At 41.0% G+C, this 16,767-nt stretch overlaps 1 protein-coding gene across 1 annotated transcript in view; it reads left to right on the plus strand.

Annotated features, from left to right (window-relative positions):
- The window catches only part of DNAH8 (dynein axonemal heavy chain 8), a 367,281-nt gene that overhangs the window by 171,587 nt on the left and 178,927 nt on the right, over positions 1-16,767 (plus strand). Inside the window, exons 40-45 of the mRNA XM_049891307.1 lie at positions 1,811-1,915; positions 2,326-2,487; positions 2,837-3,061; positions 8,106-8,278; positions 10,095-10,273; positions 12,963-13,150. Coding sequence (XP_049747264.1) covers positions 1,811-1,915; positions 2,326-2,487; positions 2,837-3,061; positions 8,106-8,278; positions 10,095-10,273; positions 12,963-13,150 — 1,032 coding nt within the window. The remainder of the gene's footprint in view (positions 1-1,810; positions 1,916-2,325; positions 2,488-2,836; positions 3,062-8,105; positions 8,279-10,094; positions 10,274-12,962; positions 13,151-16,767) is intronic.

Raw genomic sequence — 16,767 nt, forward strand, 5'->3', positions numbered from 1 at the left:
TAACACCTTAAAAAGTGCAGGCAGGAAAAAAGAGTTATTAAAAATTAAGTTGAAACCAAACGTATCCCCTGAAATCTTCTTAAAAGCAAACATTAGTTTAGCTTAACTAGTAAAGAATTTTTGCCTTGAGCATTTGTGCTCTTTTAAGATCTATCTGTACGAGATCGAATTGACAGTAGCATTTCGAAAGATTAGATAGGAAACTTAGGGGGCAATGAGTTTATGTTAATGCGGGAGGAACAACTTGGAAAAGGAGGGTGAGAATGGTTGCACAACTCAAAGAACGTAATCAATGTCACTGTACGTGTGAAAACCATTGAGTTGGTGTATGTTCTGCTGTGTATATTCTCAACAACAAAAAATATTACGTTGAGTATAAAATGTTCTGTTTCCTATGCGCTTGGAGCCTATCTACCTGAGGGAATCCAGTGGTGTTGGTGAGCATGAGTCAGCGGTTATGCCACTCACTAGTTGGATGACCGTAGACAAGCTTCTTAATTTCCTGTATCCCAGTTTCCTCATCTGTAAAATTGGGATATTAATGGCCCTACCTCATATGATGGTCGTGAGGGTTTTGTCAGATAATGGATGTAAAATGCAAAATGCATTGCAAAGTTTCTGGCACATAATATGTACTTACTAAATGTAATTCATTATTATGAGTATTATTACTCTAAATGTTTTTAGATCAAATAGGGTCTGTGGTTTGGATTTGCCCTCCCTCCTCCCTCCTCCCTCCTTCGCCAGCTGCTAACCAAAAGGTCAGCAGTTCAAGCACACCAGGTGCTCCTTGGAAACCCTATGGGGCAGTTCTACTCTGTCCTGTAGAGCCACTATGAGTCGAAATTGACTCGACGGCTGTGGGTTTTTTTTTTTTTTTTTTTTTGGTTTTCCTCCCTCCCCTGCCAATGCTTCTCAAGTGGTTTTAGCCATTTCCAGTACTTCCAGGAGAAAGAGAAAAACAAACTGTAGAGAACTGGGGAAGGCAGTGAAACACCCAGCCCAGAGCTGTTTCTGGTTTGGGAATCCGGGATGTGGCTAGTATTATCTTCCTTCTTGGTTTCCAGGGAGTTGTGGGGATGAGAAAAGACAGGAGGGAAGGAAGAGCTGTGAAAGCCGGAGATAAAGCCAAGAAAGAAGACAGATGTATCTGGGAGGGAAGAGGCAGGGATGGGTATGGTTCAGGCTCCACCTGGAGGAAGGTGACAGTAATTAGTCCATTCTCCACAGTATCCCAATGCTGTCAAGTCGATTCTGACTCATAGCAACCCTATAGGACAGAGTAGAACTGCCCTATAGAGTTTCCAAGGAGCACCTGGTGGATTCGAACTGCTGACCTGTTGGCCAACAGCTGTAGCACTTAACCTCTAGGCCACCAGGGTTTCATCTCCATAGTATAAAAACATCCAAATCAAACCCACTGCTGTGGAGTTGGTCCTGACTCATAACAACCCTATAGGACAGAGTAGAACTGCCCCATAGGGTTTCCTAGGCTGTAATCTTTACAGGAGCAGATCGCCAGGTCTTTTCTCCCACTGAGGTGTTGGTGGGTTTGAATTGCCAACCTTTCAGTTAGCGGGAGGCATTCCAGGACTTGGAGAAAACATTCTGTGGGGCTGAATTTTAAAGAGGGGCATCTGAGTTCGTCAAGGACAATGCAGAGTCTGCATTTTTATTATTATTTTTGAGACAATGACGCATATTCTTAATTATTTACAAAGATAAAAATTAAGGCTTTTAAAGATCTCACAACAGCTTTTGCGCTTAGCCCCCTGTATGATGTTATTGCTCTGTCTTGTGCTTCCTATAGCCCCATCTGCCTGCAGTATCAGACAACATAAACGAGGTGACGTTTCACGCAAAAGACTACGATCGTATCTTGGCCGTCATATCAAGAGAAGGAGAAAAAATTGTGGTAACTCACTTGGTTGAAATTTTGTTATTAAAATTTTCTTTAAAAATTTAAGTAGAGGAGAAAGCAGTTCCCTTACCAAAGAAGTGGGGGCGGCGGCGGGCAGGATAGGACTTGGGTTTTAGTTCTGTAGCCTTGGATCCATTACTCAAACTAGTTTGGATACATCATTTAACTCCTCTGAGACTCATTTTATCGTCTACAAAATGGAAGTTTTAAACTAGATGATCTTTATAATTCCTTCCAGCTGTACTATTGTATGATTTTAACCTGTGTTTCAAATGTTTTGTATAAAATATGAAAATAGTTACTTTGCATCGAGGGGCTATGAGTTATCAACTTAAGTGTGTGACATTTGTAAAAATACCAAAATTCTAATTATTTTGTGATGTATTTGTAATGTATTTTTTTAGTTGGATAGTTCAGTCATGGCCAAAGGTCCTGTAGAGATTTGGCTTCTGGAATTGTTAAAAATGCAGATGTCGTCATTACATAATATCATTAGATCCGCATACTATCAAATCAGTGATACAGGATTTCAGCTCTTACCTTTCCTAAATCACTTTCCAGCACAGGTGAGATATGCAATGTTTCAATAAGCATAACGAGAAGGGGAAAGGATGCTTAGGAGGCAGTCTGCCTGATGGTGTGAAAGCTATTGCATCTGTGAATTTCAGTTGGCATATCAGTTGGCACCCTGGTGGCACAGTGAGAGTAAGAGCTCAGCTGCTAACCAAATGGTCAGGAGTTTGAATCTACCAGCCACACTTTGGAAACCCTGTGGGGCAGATCTACTCTGTCCTGTAGGGTTGCTGTGAGTTGGAATTGACCCAAAGGCAATGGGATTGGTTTGCTTTGGTTTTATGTATCCTTGCAGATGGACTTCAAATGTTTGGCAAATTTATTTCTCTTCTGAATTTGTAGGTTGGGCTTCTGGGAATTCAGATGTTGTGGACACATGATTCAGAAGAGGCTTTAAATAATGCAAAAGATGACAGGAAAATCATGCAAGTGACCAATCAGAAATTTTTGGATATTCTAAATACTCTTATCAGTCAGACAACACATGACCTATCAAAGTTTGATAGAGTGAAATTTGAAACTTTAATTACCATCCATGTGCATCAGAGGGATATTTTTGATGACTTGGTAAAGTATTTTTTGTCTTAATTTTAAAGTAATTTAGTATACTAATCATTTAGTACTATTAACATTGTCTTACAAGGAGCCCTAGTGGCGCAATGGCTGCTAGGGCTCGGCTGCTAACCAAAAGATTGGTGGTGGTTCGAACCCACCAGCCGCTCCGTGGGAGAAAGATGTGGCAGTCTGCTTCCGTAAAGATTACAGCCTTGGAAACGTCAGTTCTGCTCTGTCATATAGGGTTGTTATGAGTTGGAATCGACTTGATGGAAATGGATTTTAATATCGTCTTTTTTTTTTTTTATGTAAGCTTTTCATCTACTTGGTCCTTTTTTCACAATTGTCTCCCTCAATGCTGTATCTGGAGCCCCTGGGTGTTCCAAATGGTTAAGTGTTGGACTACTAACTGAAATGTTGGGAGTTCAAACACACCCAGAAGCACCTTGAAAGAGAGGCCTGGCAATCTGGTTCTGAAAGGTCACAGCCTTGAAAATCCTATAGAGCAGTTCTACTCTGCACACTTAGGGTCGCCACGAGTCTGAATTGACTTGACAGCATCTAACAACAGCGTACTATGTCTACAAATATCTGTATTTGATGGTTTGAACAAGAATATATGTATATTCACCTGGAACCAAATGATGTAATGTGAACCAACTAATTGTTCCACTAACCCAAATAGCCAGGTGATATAATTTAGGTGGGAACTGTCATGAATTATGATGGGCTGACTGGGAAGAAAGACGACCCGACTAAGTAGAATCAAGCTTGAGAGAACCAACATGGCTGTTTGTCTAATTTATAGTGTCCAGTAGGGCAACATGGACATGATTTGGGCAAGGTTCTGTAAGGGTTGGGACAAAAGGGGTGGTGTTTGAATTCCCTTTGGCAATGGTACTCTAGCCAATGGCCTTGAACAAGACCATGTTTTCCTTACGCATTCTCTATTGTGGGGTGAGGGCCCTAACTGGTGCTGATATACTACTGCTTAGCTACCATTGCTTTGTTCTACTTGATTTGATTCATCATATAGGCACCTCTTTCCTTTATCAGAGACACAGAATTCATGTAACTCTGGGCCCTTTTTTTTAGAGAGTATGATCACAGACTGTGTGTTTCAAACTTATATCAAAAGTCCTGATCAGGGAAGTTAGATTTATTGAAGACTGTATGAAGGACAAGCAGTCTATTCCCCTGGAATCTATATCCTCATGTCTCAAAGTATGGTCTGCAGACCAGATATATCGGCATCGCCTGGGAGCTTGTTACAAAAGTGGGATCTCCAGCTAACATCCCCTGCTCCGCTGCATCAGAATCTGCAGTTTAACAAGATCCACATGTAATTCATATGCATATTTGAGCAACACTGCTGTAGGCTTCATCTCTGGATCAAACCAATCATCAGAAAACTATGTAATTAGACCGTTCTGCTTTGGCCTTCTACAGACTGCTTTCACTGAGTCGCCGTTACCGTTACACTTTTGGCTCTCACTGAAGTCCACTTCAGGAAACACTCATATGGAATCCATTATTGTATCTGCGATGAGGATACTATTGGAGATGTTGTCTGTACATCTCTCACTGACTCCTACTGGTGAAGTCTGAAGTCTCAAGGAAGAAATTTCTTTTAGAATTAATGCCGAACAGAGCTCTACTTTCCCTTCATAATGGTGGAACAGTAGTTAAGAGCTTGGCTGCCAATCCAAAGGTTGGCAGCTCGAATCCACCAGCCTCTCCGCAGAAACCTTACGGGGCAGTTCTTCTCTGTTCTATAGGGTCACTATGAATCAGAATTGAGTCGACGGCAACAGTTTTGTTTTGTTTTTAATTGTTGTTGTTGGTTGCTGTTGAGTTGATTCCGACTCACAGCTACCCTATGGGACAGAGTAGAACTGCCCCATAGGATTTCCTGTAATCTTTACAGAAGCAGATTGCCAGGTCTTTCTCTCAAGGAGCTGCTGGGTTGGTTCGAACAGCCAACCATTTGGTTATTGTGCCGCCAGGGCTACTTTTTAAGCCTATGCACAATGAAAACTATGAAATTGTTTTATTTTTATCTTAACCACCACGGAGCTCATAGTCAATGTGCACCTCAACTAAATGAGATCTCGTGAACGGCATACGTATGCATTTTATTTTTTTTATGTATAATACTTAGGGCAGCGTGGTATACACGAACTCAACAAATATTAGCTATTCTCCTCCTCCTTTTCCTCCTCTTTATCATCTGTTAAAAGAGGTGCCTGGGTGACACACATGGTTTACACTCAGCTGCTAACCTAAAGGTTCGTGGTTTGAACCCATCCAGCAGTACTGCAGAAGAAAGGCCTGGAGATTTGCTTCTGTGAATATTACAGCCAAGAAAACTGTAGAGAGCAGTTCTGTTCTGTAACACATGGGGTTGCCATGAGTTGGAATTAACTCAGCAGCAATGGGCTTGGTTTTGATTTGATCGCCTGTTAAAAACTGACTAGATCTCCATGGCTCTGAAGCCTGCATTAGAAAGCAGAGTTCTTGAGGGTGGGGCTGGACTATGTTACCTGAAAGTAGCAATTCTAAGAGCTTTAAGAGAAGCCAGAATTCCAAAGTGGAGCGTGAGGCAAGGCTGTAAGCAGAGACTAACTAAGATATAGCAGGTAGGGCTCATGCCCTGGGTGCCGCTTGAGGAGGGGCACTAATGAGCAGTTTTTATTGGCCATCCCAGTTTCCATAGTCAGCTGTGAGAGATCACTCAGCAATTTAAAACTGATTGCCATAGGCACAACTTTTCATAGATTGGCACCTGACTGTAAGCAGTGAAACAAAGTAACAAGAAGACTGTAAGTAGTAAAGCAAGGAATATGGACACTGGGTTAGATGGAGATCTGAACATAGTGCAGTTGCCAGAGGCCCCTTTTTAAGTAGTTTCAGCTAAACGACCTGGAAGTGGGCCCACTGGATTTAAGCGCAGTGAAAGGGACCGCTGGCTACTTTCCAAAGTTGATTCCCCTTGGGGGAGAGGACTGGGGTTTCTCCGAATTTGCCAATGAAAGTCAGAATGTGGTTTTGATGGGATGTACTTTCTAAGTTACCTGGTTTCTAGCTCTTCTAATGGACTAGGTACTAAAGCTTGCATCCACAGCATGGAAGCCCAGTCACTCTTGCCCGGTAGGCATATGCCGATGACTGGGCAGCCTGGTATAGGGTAAGAGGTTGGGTATCTTTGTTGGGCCCCTTGGCCACAGTGTGGGGACAGGAAGGCACACGTGCGTATGTGATTATGTGTCTTCTTGCATAATCCTTTCACTGTCTTCCCATTGCCGTGACAATAACCAAACCCCTTCCCTAGACCCTCCGAAGCCTCAACTCTCACTCTTCTCTTTAAAGCCCTGAATGCCTCAGTTGTATGAACTTCTCGTGCACCAATTGGGTCTTCTGTGTCTTTGCCTAGAACATTCTTCCCTCCCATACCCCACCACCCCTTTTGTTTCATTTCCTTGATGAATTCCTACTATTTATTAGTTTAGATGTCTATTTTCTCTGAGTGTCTTAGTCTGGATTCTCTAGAGGAGCAAAACCAGTGAAATGCGTATATAAATACGTAGAGATTGGAGCCCTGGTGGCACAGTGGTTAAGAGCTTGGCTGCCAACCAGAAGGTTGGCAGTTCAAATCCACCAGCTCTTGGAAATCCTATGGGGCAGTTCTACTCTGTCCTATAGGGTCGTTACGAGTTGGAATTGACTTGACGGCAACAGGTTTGGTTTTGAGAGAGATTGAGTCCAAGGAAATGGCTCACGCAGTTGTAGGGGCTGAGAAATCCCAAATCTGTGGTCTGGCACCAGGCTGGAGACCTCTTCTGGCTCACGGGATTGCACAGGCTGCTGAATCCAGAATCTGTAGGTCAGGTGGCAGGCCAGAGGCTTCTGCAGGCTTAGTTCCCAAGTACCAGAGGTCAGGAGAGGAGAAGTGTACAGGGTTAAGGGAGAGGGGAAGAAGCTTTGTCAGAATATTAATTTGTATTCTGGAGGCAGGCCACACCCCCTCAGGAAACTACCCTTTCAGCTGATTGGATGAGCACATCAGATCACGTAATGGAATATGATTACATTAAACAGTGAAACCTGTGAGAGCTGGAACTTGACGGGACTGCCTTGTTTTTCCAGGTCTCGCAAGTTTTCCGTCTTTGACAGGGTGCAGTCTTACCACTTTTCTACGGCTCTCTATTAGTGGAAAATACTTGCGCTTTCCTTCTCTGATAGGTTTCCTCCTTATGCAGGTTCCAGCTTTTGTAGGCTTACTGTGTTAAGTTATGGAAGAGCACCCAGTCGGGTGTCTGCTGAGAATCATAGCTTAGCCAAGTTGACACATAACATTAAACATTATAGTATCAGGGGTCTACCTACATGAAGTAGAAGCTCTGATGGCACAGTGGTTAATTGCTGTGGCTGTTAACCAAAAGGTCAGCAGTTGGAATCTCCCAGCCGCTCCTTAGAAACTGTATGGGACAGCTCTACTCTGTCCTATTTGGTCACTATGAGTCGGAAATGACTCAATGGCAACGGGTTTGGTTTGGGTTTTGGTATCTATGGAAAATAGGCCTAGGGCAATTAGTGTTAAATTGCTGAAAGATCTCTCACAGCTGGCAATGGAAACTGATGGCCAATAGAAACTACTCATTGGCGCCCCACCTCAAGTGGTGCCCAGGGCACGCACCCTACTTGCGGTACCTTATGCTGTACCTTAGTTAAGCTCCTGAGTTCCTCTCAAACCCCCAAGAATAGATTAGGTCCTCCTGCTACATATTCCCATGAACGCTGAACGTCTTCGGGACCACTTTTCACCCACTGTTGCAATTGTTTATGTTTTGCCCTTTTCTGTAAACTCCAGAAGGCAAGAAACCACATCTTTCTTGTTCACCCAGCACGTTGTAAAGTCCAAGGAGGACCTTGATAAATATTTGTTATTTGTCAAATGAATGAAAATCGTTCATAATATATGAGTGAATAAATATGTGTATGTTTTATGGGATTGTAATTCAGGTATATGTAACTCTTTGTATTTTGTATTTTTAAGGTAAAAATGCATATCAAATCAATTACAGATTTTGAATGGCTAAAACAGAGTAGATTTTACTTTAAGGAAGATTTGGATCAAACCGTGGTATCTATTACAGATGTTGATTTTATTTACCAAAACGAATTTCTGGGGTGCACGGATCGTCTTGTTATCACTCCGTTAACAGATAGGTAAGAAAAGCATTTTTTGTTGTTTCATTTTGTAATTAATTAAGGTGTTTAAAAGCATTTTAAGATTGCATTAAAGTATAAACAAAAACATATTCCTGTTGTGTTGAGTGTATGCTACCTCTTCAAAGTCAGCCTAACAATGAAATAGCTGTAACTTATACATGTACGTTAAAATTTTGTGAAGTGGAGAAATATGTAAGAATGGAAGCAAACATGAATGTGACTGTCAGTAATCTAGTAATGAATCTTAGCTTCCAAGATGGAAAAATACCCAGGGAACCATAAAGCAAGTCTTCAGAATTGCAGAGAAGGAGGGAGCTTTGGAGATCTAATTCAGCCTCCTAGATTTATAAATGAGGAAATAGATGCCTAAAGTGAAGTTTCCTGGCCAAGTCTGAATAACAAGTCAATAGAAGATCCTCCCACAGCTCTTTGCCGTATATCACACTGGATAAGAACTGGGCCTTTTTCATCTTCCTGCATCCAACAGGGAACACTGGTGGTGTAGTGGTTAAGAGCTATGGCTGCTAACCAGAAGGCTGGCACTTCGAATTCACCAGGTGCTCCTTGGAAACTCTATGGGGCAGTTCTACTTTGTCCTATAGGGTCGCCATGAGTCGGAATCGACTTGATGGCAACGGGTTTGGTTTTTTTGGTTTTATATCCCACAGCAGAAGTCCCTGAGTGGTGCAAATGGCTAATGCGCTAGGCTCCTAACTGGAAGGTTCAAGGCTTGAGTCCACCTAGAGGTGCCTCAGAAAAAGGGCTTGGTGATCTACTTCCAAAAAAGCAGCCATTGAAAACCCTATGGAACACAGTTCTATTCTGACACACATGGAATCACCATGAGTAGGAGTCAACTTGATGGCAACTGATTATATCCCACAACACCTAGTTCAATACACTGTGCATAGAAGACATTCAGTAAATATTTGTACAACTGGATTAAAGTGGGTTATACAACATTTAGTCCGCCATTACTTTAGATAGGGATGCCTCCAAGTCAAATAATGATGCAGTTAGATTACATCTTTAGCCTCCTCTTTATTCATCCATCCTCTCGCTTCAGATGCCCAGTGCTGTTGGCAGCATACATTTGTCAATATTCTTGCTCTTCCAATGGTGTCTACATGTTAAGCTTCACGTCTCACTAAGCTTTACTAAGATCTTTACTAAATTTTACTTAGATCTGAAGCAAATATAACAGACGCTGAATCATGGATACAAGGAGAGTCATTGTATTATTTTTTTTTACTTTTCTAAATGAGTGAAACACTTCATAGTAAAAAACTTATTTGCAATGGTTGTACTCCGACTATGTGCATCTCTTCCCAATTCTGGATTCAGTGATATCATATTGATAGCCTGCCATTGGCCATAGTGGAAGTATTTATACCATGGAAATTGGTAAAAGTACAAATCAGTACTGTCCCCATCCTGAGAGCCAGTTGTTAAACATTTACCAGCACACCATTCTTTATTTGGTTTTCTGATCTTGGACTCTATCCTAACCACAATGGAAGAGAAGGCTTGAAGATTTTAGATCAAGCTTAAGGAGTTTAGAAGTTTGCCCCAAGTGATTTTGGGAATCACTGTACTACTTCTAATAGATAGCAAGTATGAGTCGGAATTGACTCGACAGCCATGGGTTTAGTTTTAGTTTTTACCCCAGCTTTGCTTGGGCCCCTGTCTCCTTCACGTGGACTGCTCAAATTGGAAAGTAAACAGGCCCATTCCTGTTACTCCTGGACTTTTGCCTGTGCTTTAGTACAGATTATCCCGTATTAACAATACTTCATCTGATTGACATTTGCAGGTGCTATATCACTTTAGCGCAGGCTTTGGGAATGAACATGGGTGGTGCTCCAGCAGGACCTGCAGGCACCGGCAAAACAGAAACCACCAAAGACATGGGAAGGTGTTTGGGAAAATACGTGGTTGTGTTCAACTGCTCAGATCAAATGGATTTCAGAGGTCTAGGAAGGATTTTTAAAGGCAAGTGTCAAACGATGTTAAATTGTTTTTGTTGAATTTATTTTTATTGTACCTCAACATTATTTTCTGATATAAATTGGTAGTGATATTGTTTCCAATAGTCACCATTAGTATGGGTTGATCCATATGGTATTGCCATTTTTCTAGGTCAAAAATAGTTGAATATCATCAATTTCGTATGTTTCGGTACTGTAGCTGGTGGTATAGTCCATGCGTTAGATATGGATTGAATTATGAAAATTGAATCAGTTTAATGCCTGGAACAGCAGTGGAGGAGATAAGATCAAGATAGAAAACTGATCACACATGCAACTTCTCTTCCAACTTTAAATCCCCTGAAATGAAGGATTTTCTTTTTTATATAATTTTATTTATTTTGTTCTTGAGAATATACACAGCAAAACATGCACCAATCCACCAGTTTCTACGTGTACCACTTACTGACATTGATTACATTCTTTGAGTTGTGTAACCATTCTCACCCTCCTTTTCTGAGCTGTTTCTCCCCCATGAACATAAATATACTGCCCCCTAAGGTTCTTTTTTTTTTTTTTTTTTAAGGTTCCTATGTAATCTTTCGAGTTGCTGTTGTCAGTTTGATCCCATATAGATAGTTCTGAAATGATGGAATTTTTAAAAAGCACAAACACTAGAAAACAAGAAAGGGAGCCATTAGTAGATGGGAAATTTTCAGAAAATCCTGAAAGATGAATAGGAAGTGGTGTCAGCTGGATATAGAAAAAAAGACCACACAACACTTGAGTCCTAGAGCTCAGTCCTTGCTAGTCTTCTCTTTTCTGTCGACTCTCCTCTTGGTGGTATCATGCAGACCCAAGTTTTAAATACCATCTATATGATAACTCCCAAATTTATATTTCTGGTTGGGACTTCTTGAAACTCTAGATATCTCCTACTGACAACTCCACTTAAATCCCTGTTGTTGTTGTTAGGTGCCATCGAGTTGATTCTTGACTCTTTGCAATCCTATGTGACAGCGTATAACTGCCCCACAGGATTTTCTAGGCTGAAAAAAAAAAAAAATTTTTTTTTTTTTAATCTTTACTGGAGCAGATCTCCAGGTCTTTCTCCCGCAGAGCTGCTGGGTGGGTTCAAATTGCTAACCTCTCGGTTAGCAGTTGAGCACTTAGCCCTTGTCCCACCAGGGCTCTTTCTTAAAGTCTGTCTTTGTTGTGCGCCATTGAGTTGATTCTGACTCATACTAGTCCAAACTCTGTTTATTCAAAATCAACCCCCTGATCTCCCCTGCTACTCTCCATGTCTACTCTTCCCTCAGCCTTCCCTCCCTCAGTACATGGTCACTCATTCTCCCAAGTGTTCAGACAGAAGCCTTTGAGTCATCCTCCTGCCTCTCCCACCCCTTACCCCAAATCACCAGAGGCAGGTATGCATTCTGCAAACAGAACTTTGTACGTGGGCTGAGGAAATACATACTCCAAAACCATTAGGCAGAGGTAACAAAGTCTCATAAAATACATGAAAAATGTGGACAGGCACCAATGCAGTAAAGAGACCTACTGACCACTAAACTGAATTAATAGGGGGAACAGAAAGAAATGTAAAAATAAAATGAATAACTTCAGAGAGATTCAAGAATTTATCACAACCAATTAAAAAAAAAAAAAACACATGCTGCTATGAAAAAAAATTGGAGCTGTTGGAAATTCAAAATTTAAATGGAAAAAAAAAAAAAACCTGTCTTGAGTTGGACTATCTAGTCAAGAGAATACATTGCAAAAAGACAAAAAGATGGAGTTTAACCAAAAAACTTGAGTCATAGGGATAGATACATAAGTTCCAACATCTGTATAATGGACGTTCTCAAAGGAGAGAAGGGACGGATTGAAGGGAGAAATAATAAAAGAAATGAGTGTTTCATATAGCTGAAGATAGCAAAAGTTTTCATTCTTGAGGACTGGAGCAATGTTCATGATATCCAGGTCTTGCTTTACACTATGTTTTGTAAGGAATAAATAAAAATCCTTTTGCTTAATGTTAACTACAAACTCTAGTTAATAATAATTTTATCAGTCAGTATTGGCTCATCATTGCAACAAATGTACTGTAGGAATGCAAGATGTTAATAGGAGAAACAGTGTGCAGGGTGGAGGGAGTAAAAGGGAACCCTCAGTGCTTTCTGCACAGTTTTCTGTAAACCTAAAAATGCTATATATAAAAAAAGTCTATTTTTTTAAAGTTAAAAAAGAAAAAAAATCCTTTTGGCCATTCTCTGTCTCACCTAATATCCAGAAATATCTATGTAATAGCAATAAAAAAAGGAATAATGAGAGATGTGACCCAGAGGGGTGCTTCCCTTATTTTGTGAGTTTCCCCAAAACTTAAGGAGTATGTGCCTCATTGTGCTTCCTTCCACCCCCACCCCACTGGAGGCTGGCACTTCCACACTGGGTCAAGTTTTGTTACCTGTGACCACCCCTGACTGTAATGACTTTCATTTAGTAGTGTACTGTTTTCATTGTTTTGGAGATAATACAAATCATTATACCTCTATCACTGGAATGAAATATGTCTTTATAAACAACCAGGTATGAAACTTTGCATAAATCATGTTTCAATATATAATTGTTTAGGAGCACTCTGGGAAAATGAGTGCTATCAAGAAGGACTATTACAAAATAAAACTTTGCAAATTGACTCCTTTTCATTTCAGGCCTTGCACAGTCGGGTTCCTGGGGTTGTTTTGATGAGTTCAACAGAATTGAATTGCCTGTGTTATCAGTGGCAGCCCAACAAATATATATTGTCTTAACAGCAAGAAAAGAGAGGAAAAAACAGTTCATTTTCTCTGATGGTGATTGTGTTGACTTAAATCCAGAATTTGGAATTTTCTTAACAATGGTGAGAACGCAGGCTTTAAATGCAACTTGATTAGGTTGTTAGAGACTTAAATAAAAGAAACCGTGTATTCGTTGGTAAATGACTGACTATTCAGGGGTCATGGGCTCTTCTCTCTTATTGTCTTTTTTTAAGTGATAAAAACAGCCCACACAAAAGATAAAATAGTAGTAATAATAATGATTACCAAAAAACCAAACCCATTGCAGTTGATTTCCATAGCAACCCCAGAGGACAGAGTAGAACTCCCCCGTAGAGTTTCCAAGGAGGGGCTGGTGGATTCGAACCGCTGACTTTTGGTTAGCAGCTGAGCTGTAAACCACTGAGCCACCAAAAACCAAACCAAACCCAGTGCTGTTGAGTTGATTCTGACTCATAGCAACCCTATAGGACAGAGTAGAACTGCCCTGTAGAGTTTCCAAGGAGCGCCTGGCGGATTTGAACTGCCGACCCTCGGGTTAGCAGCTGTAGCACCTGACCACTACGCCACCAGGGTTTCCAATAATGATAGCTACTGTTTATCAAGCACTTATTTTAATTAAAGGAGTTCCTGGGTGGTGCAAGTTGTTAAGCACTTGACTACTAGCCGAAAGCTTGGCGGTTTGAACCCACCTCGGGCGCCTCAGAAGACAGGCCCAGAGATCTGCTTCTGAAAGGTCACAGCCTTGAAAACCCATTGGAGCAGTTCTACTCTGTACACATGGGGCCGCCATGAGTCAGAATCGACTCCACAGCAAGTAAAAACATTATGACTAGGGTGCTGGGCCAAACGATTTATGAACTGTATCAGGTAGGATAGCTCATGTTACCTGTCCATTGTGGGTTGAGAGGGGTAGCAGGGCTGGGAGAGGGAAGATCGGAAACCCTGGTGGTGTAATGGTTAAGAGCTACAGCTGCTAACCAAAAGGTGGGCAGTTTGAATCCACCAGGCACGTATTGGAAACCCTATGGGCAGTTCTACTGTGTCCTATATAGGGTTACTGTGAGTTGGAATCTAGTTGATGGCAATGGGTTTACCCTGGTATTCTGGCTGACAAGGTAGCTACTATCGCAGTCATTGCTGGTTGTTGTAACAAAGGAAAAAGATAACATGAAGAACTGTGGTCTCTGAGTTTCTGTCCAGAGATGACACAAGTCACAAGTCATTGGCTAAAAGCAAGTGACATGGACACACCTAACTTCAAGGGGACAGGGACGACAATCCTATCATGTACCTGGAAGGAGGAAGAACCTGAAATGGTTAATGGCACACCTCATTTTGTAGTTGTGATAGCCCTCTGAGGTGGATATTTCCATCTCCATTCTATAGCTGAGGTACCTGAGCCTCAGAGAGATTTGATAACTTGCTTGTCACACAGCCAAGTAAGAGACAGAGCTCATTATTTGCATGACATTCAAAACCTGATTGTTTAGCCTCTAAACTTTGTCTCTGCTACTGAATAAAAGAGTGATGGAAATAACTAAAAATTTCTAAAATAACAAGTTCTCACACCAAAGAATTATAACAAGTTCCAGTACGTATGATTGAGGACAGAGCTTAGAAACAGTGTTAAGAAGATAGAAAACCAAAGGCATGAATAAATGGGAGTTTCTATGAATTAAAAATTAGCATATGATCAAGAGCCAATGGCACTGGAAGAAGTCCAAGCTGCACTGAAGGCATTGGTGAAAAACAAGGCTCCAGGAATTGACGGAATGCCAATTGAGATGTTCCTACAAACAGATGCAGTGCTGGAGGTACTCACTCATCTATAACAAGAAACTTGGAAGACAGTTACCTGGCCAACTGACTGGAAGAGATCCATATTTATGCCCATTCCAAAGAAAAGTGGTCCAACAAAATGCGGAAATTATTGAACGGCATCATTAATCACACACAAGTAAAATTTCCTGAAGATCATTCAGAAGCGATTGCAGCAGTATATTGACAGGGAACTGCCAGAAATTCAAGCCAGATTCAGAAGAGAACATGAAACGAGGGGTATCATTGCTGATGTCAGATGGATCCTGGCTGAAAGCAGAGAATACCAGAAAGATGTTTACTTCTGTTTTATTGACTCTGCAAAGGCATTTGACTCTGTGGACCATAAAAAACTATCGATAACATTGTGAAGAATGGGAATTCCAGAACACTTCACTGTGCTCATGAGGAACGTGTACATAGACGAAGAGGCAGTCATTTGAACAGAACAAGGGGATACTGTGTGGTTTAAAGTCAGGAAGGGTGTGTGTCAGGGTTGTATCCTTTTGCCATACTTATTCAATCTGTATGCTGAGCAAATAATCTGAGAAGCTGGACTATACAAAGAAGAACATGGTATCAGAATTGGAGGAAGACTCATTAACAACCTCTGATATGCAGATAACGCAACCTTGCTTGCTGAAAGCGAAGAGGACTTGAAACACTTACTGATGAAGATCAAAGACTATAGCCTGTAGTATGAATTACATCTCAACATAAGGAAAACAAAATCCTCACAACTGGACTAATAAGCAACATCATGATAAATGGAGAAAAGCTTGAAGTTGTCAAGGGTTTCATTTTACTTGGATCCACAATCATCGCTCATGGAAGCAACAGTCAGGAAATCAAATGATGTATTGCATTCAGCAAATCTACTGTAAAAGATCTCTTTAAAGTGTTAAAAAGCAAAGATATCACTTTGAGGACTAAGTTGTGCCCAACTAAAGGTATTTTCAATCACCTTATATGCATGTGAAAGCTGGACTATGAGTAAGGAAGATGGAAGAAGAATTGATGCTTTTGAATTATGCTGTTGGCGGAGAATATCGAATATACCATGGACTTCCAGAAGAACAAACAAACCTGTTCTGGAAGAAGTAGAGCAGAATGCTCCCTAGAAGCAAGGATGGTGAGACTTCTCCTCACATACTTTGGACATGTTATCAAGAGGGACCAGTCCCTGGAGAAGGACATCATGCTTGGTAAAGTAGAGGGTCAGCGAAAAAGAGGAAGACCGTCAACGAGATGGATTGACACAGTGGCTGTAACAATGGGCTCAAGCATAACAATGATTGTGAGGATGGCGCAGCACTGGGCAGTGTTTTGTGCTTTTGTACATAGGGTTGCTACGAGTTGGAGCCGACCTGCTGGCATATAACAGCAACATAAATGAGCCAGTTTTGTTCAATAATTTTATAAATGTTCCTTATACAGTTAAATCACTAAGTAGCAAGGTAACACAAAGATCTCTGAGTTTTAAATGTCCCAGGGGACAAAGATAAAGTACAGGAAGAAAAATCAGAAAAGTTTTTGATAAGCGAACATCCAGTAAAGTAGTTAGGGGGAAACAATAATAATTCAGAAGTGATCAATTATAACTCTTGAAATGGGATGAAGAAATTGATTCAGTGTGAAACTATGCCCTAGAAAATTTTAAAAGAAGCTTAACATTATCTCTGGATTAGGGATGATATTGGAAATATGAGTTAGATATTGCATTAGGCTGTGAGTAACTGAGACATGAAAAATAGTGGCTTAACATAAGGATTTATTCTCATAAGATCCTTCTGTGTTTCTGCTCCCTCATGGTTTCCATCTTTAAGGTTACCACAAGACTCAAGTTGCTACAGAAGCGTCTTCGTTTTTTTGCAGCCAA

Source organism: Elephas maximus, chromosome 1 (assembly GCF_024166365.1).
Source record: "Elephas maximus indicus isolate mEleMax1 chromosome 1, mEleMax1 primary haplotype, whole genome shotgun sequence".
NCBI classification, from domain to species: domain Eukaryota; kingdom Metazoa; phylum Chordata; class Mammalia; order Proboscidea; family Elephantidae; genus Elephas; species Elephas maximus.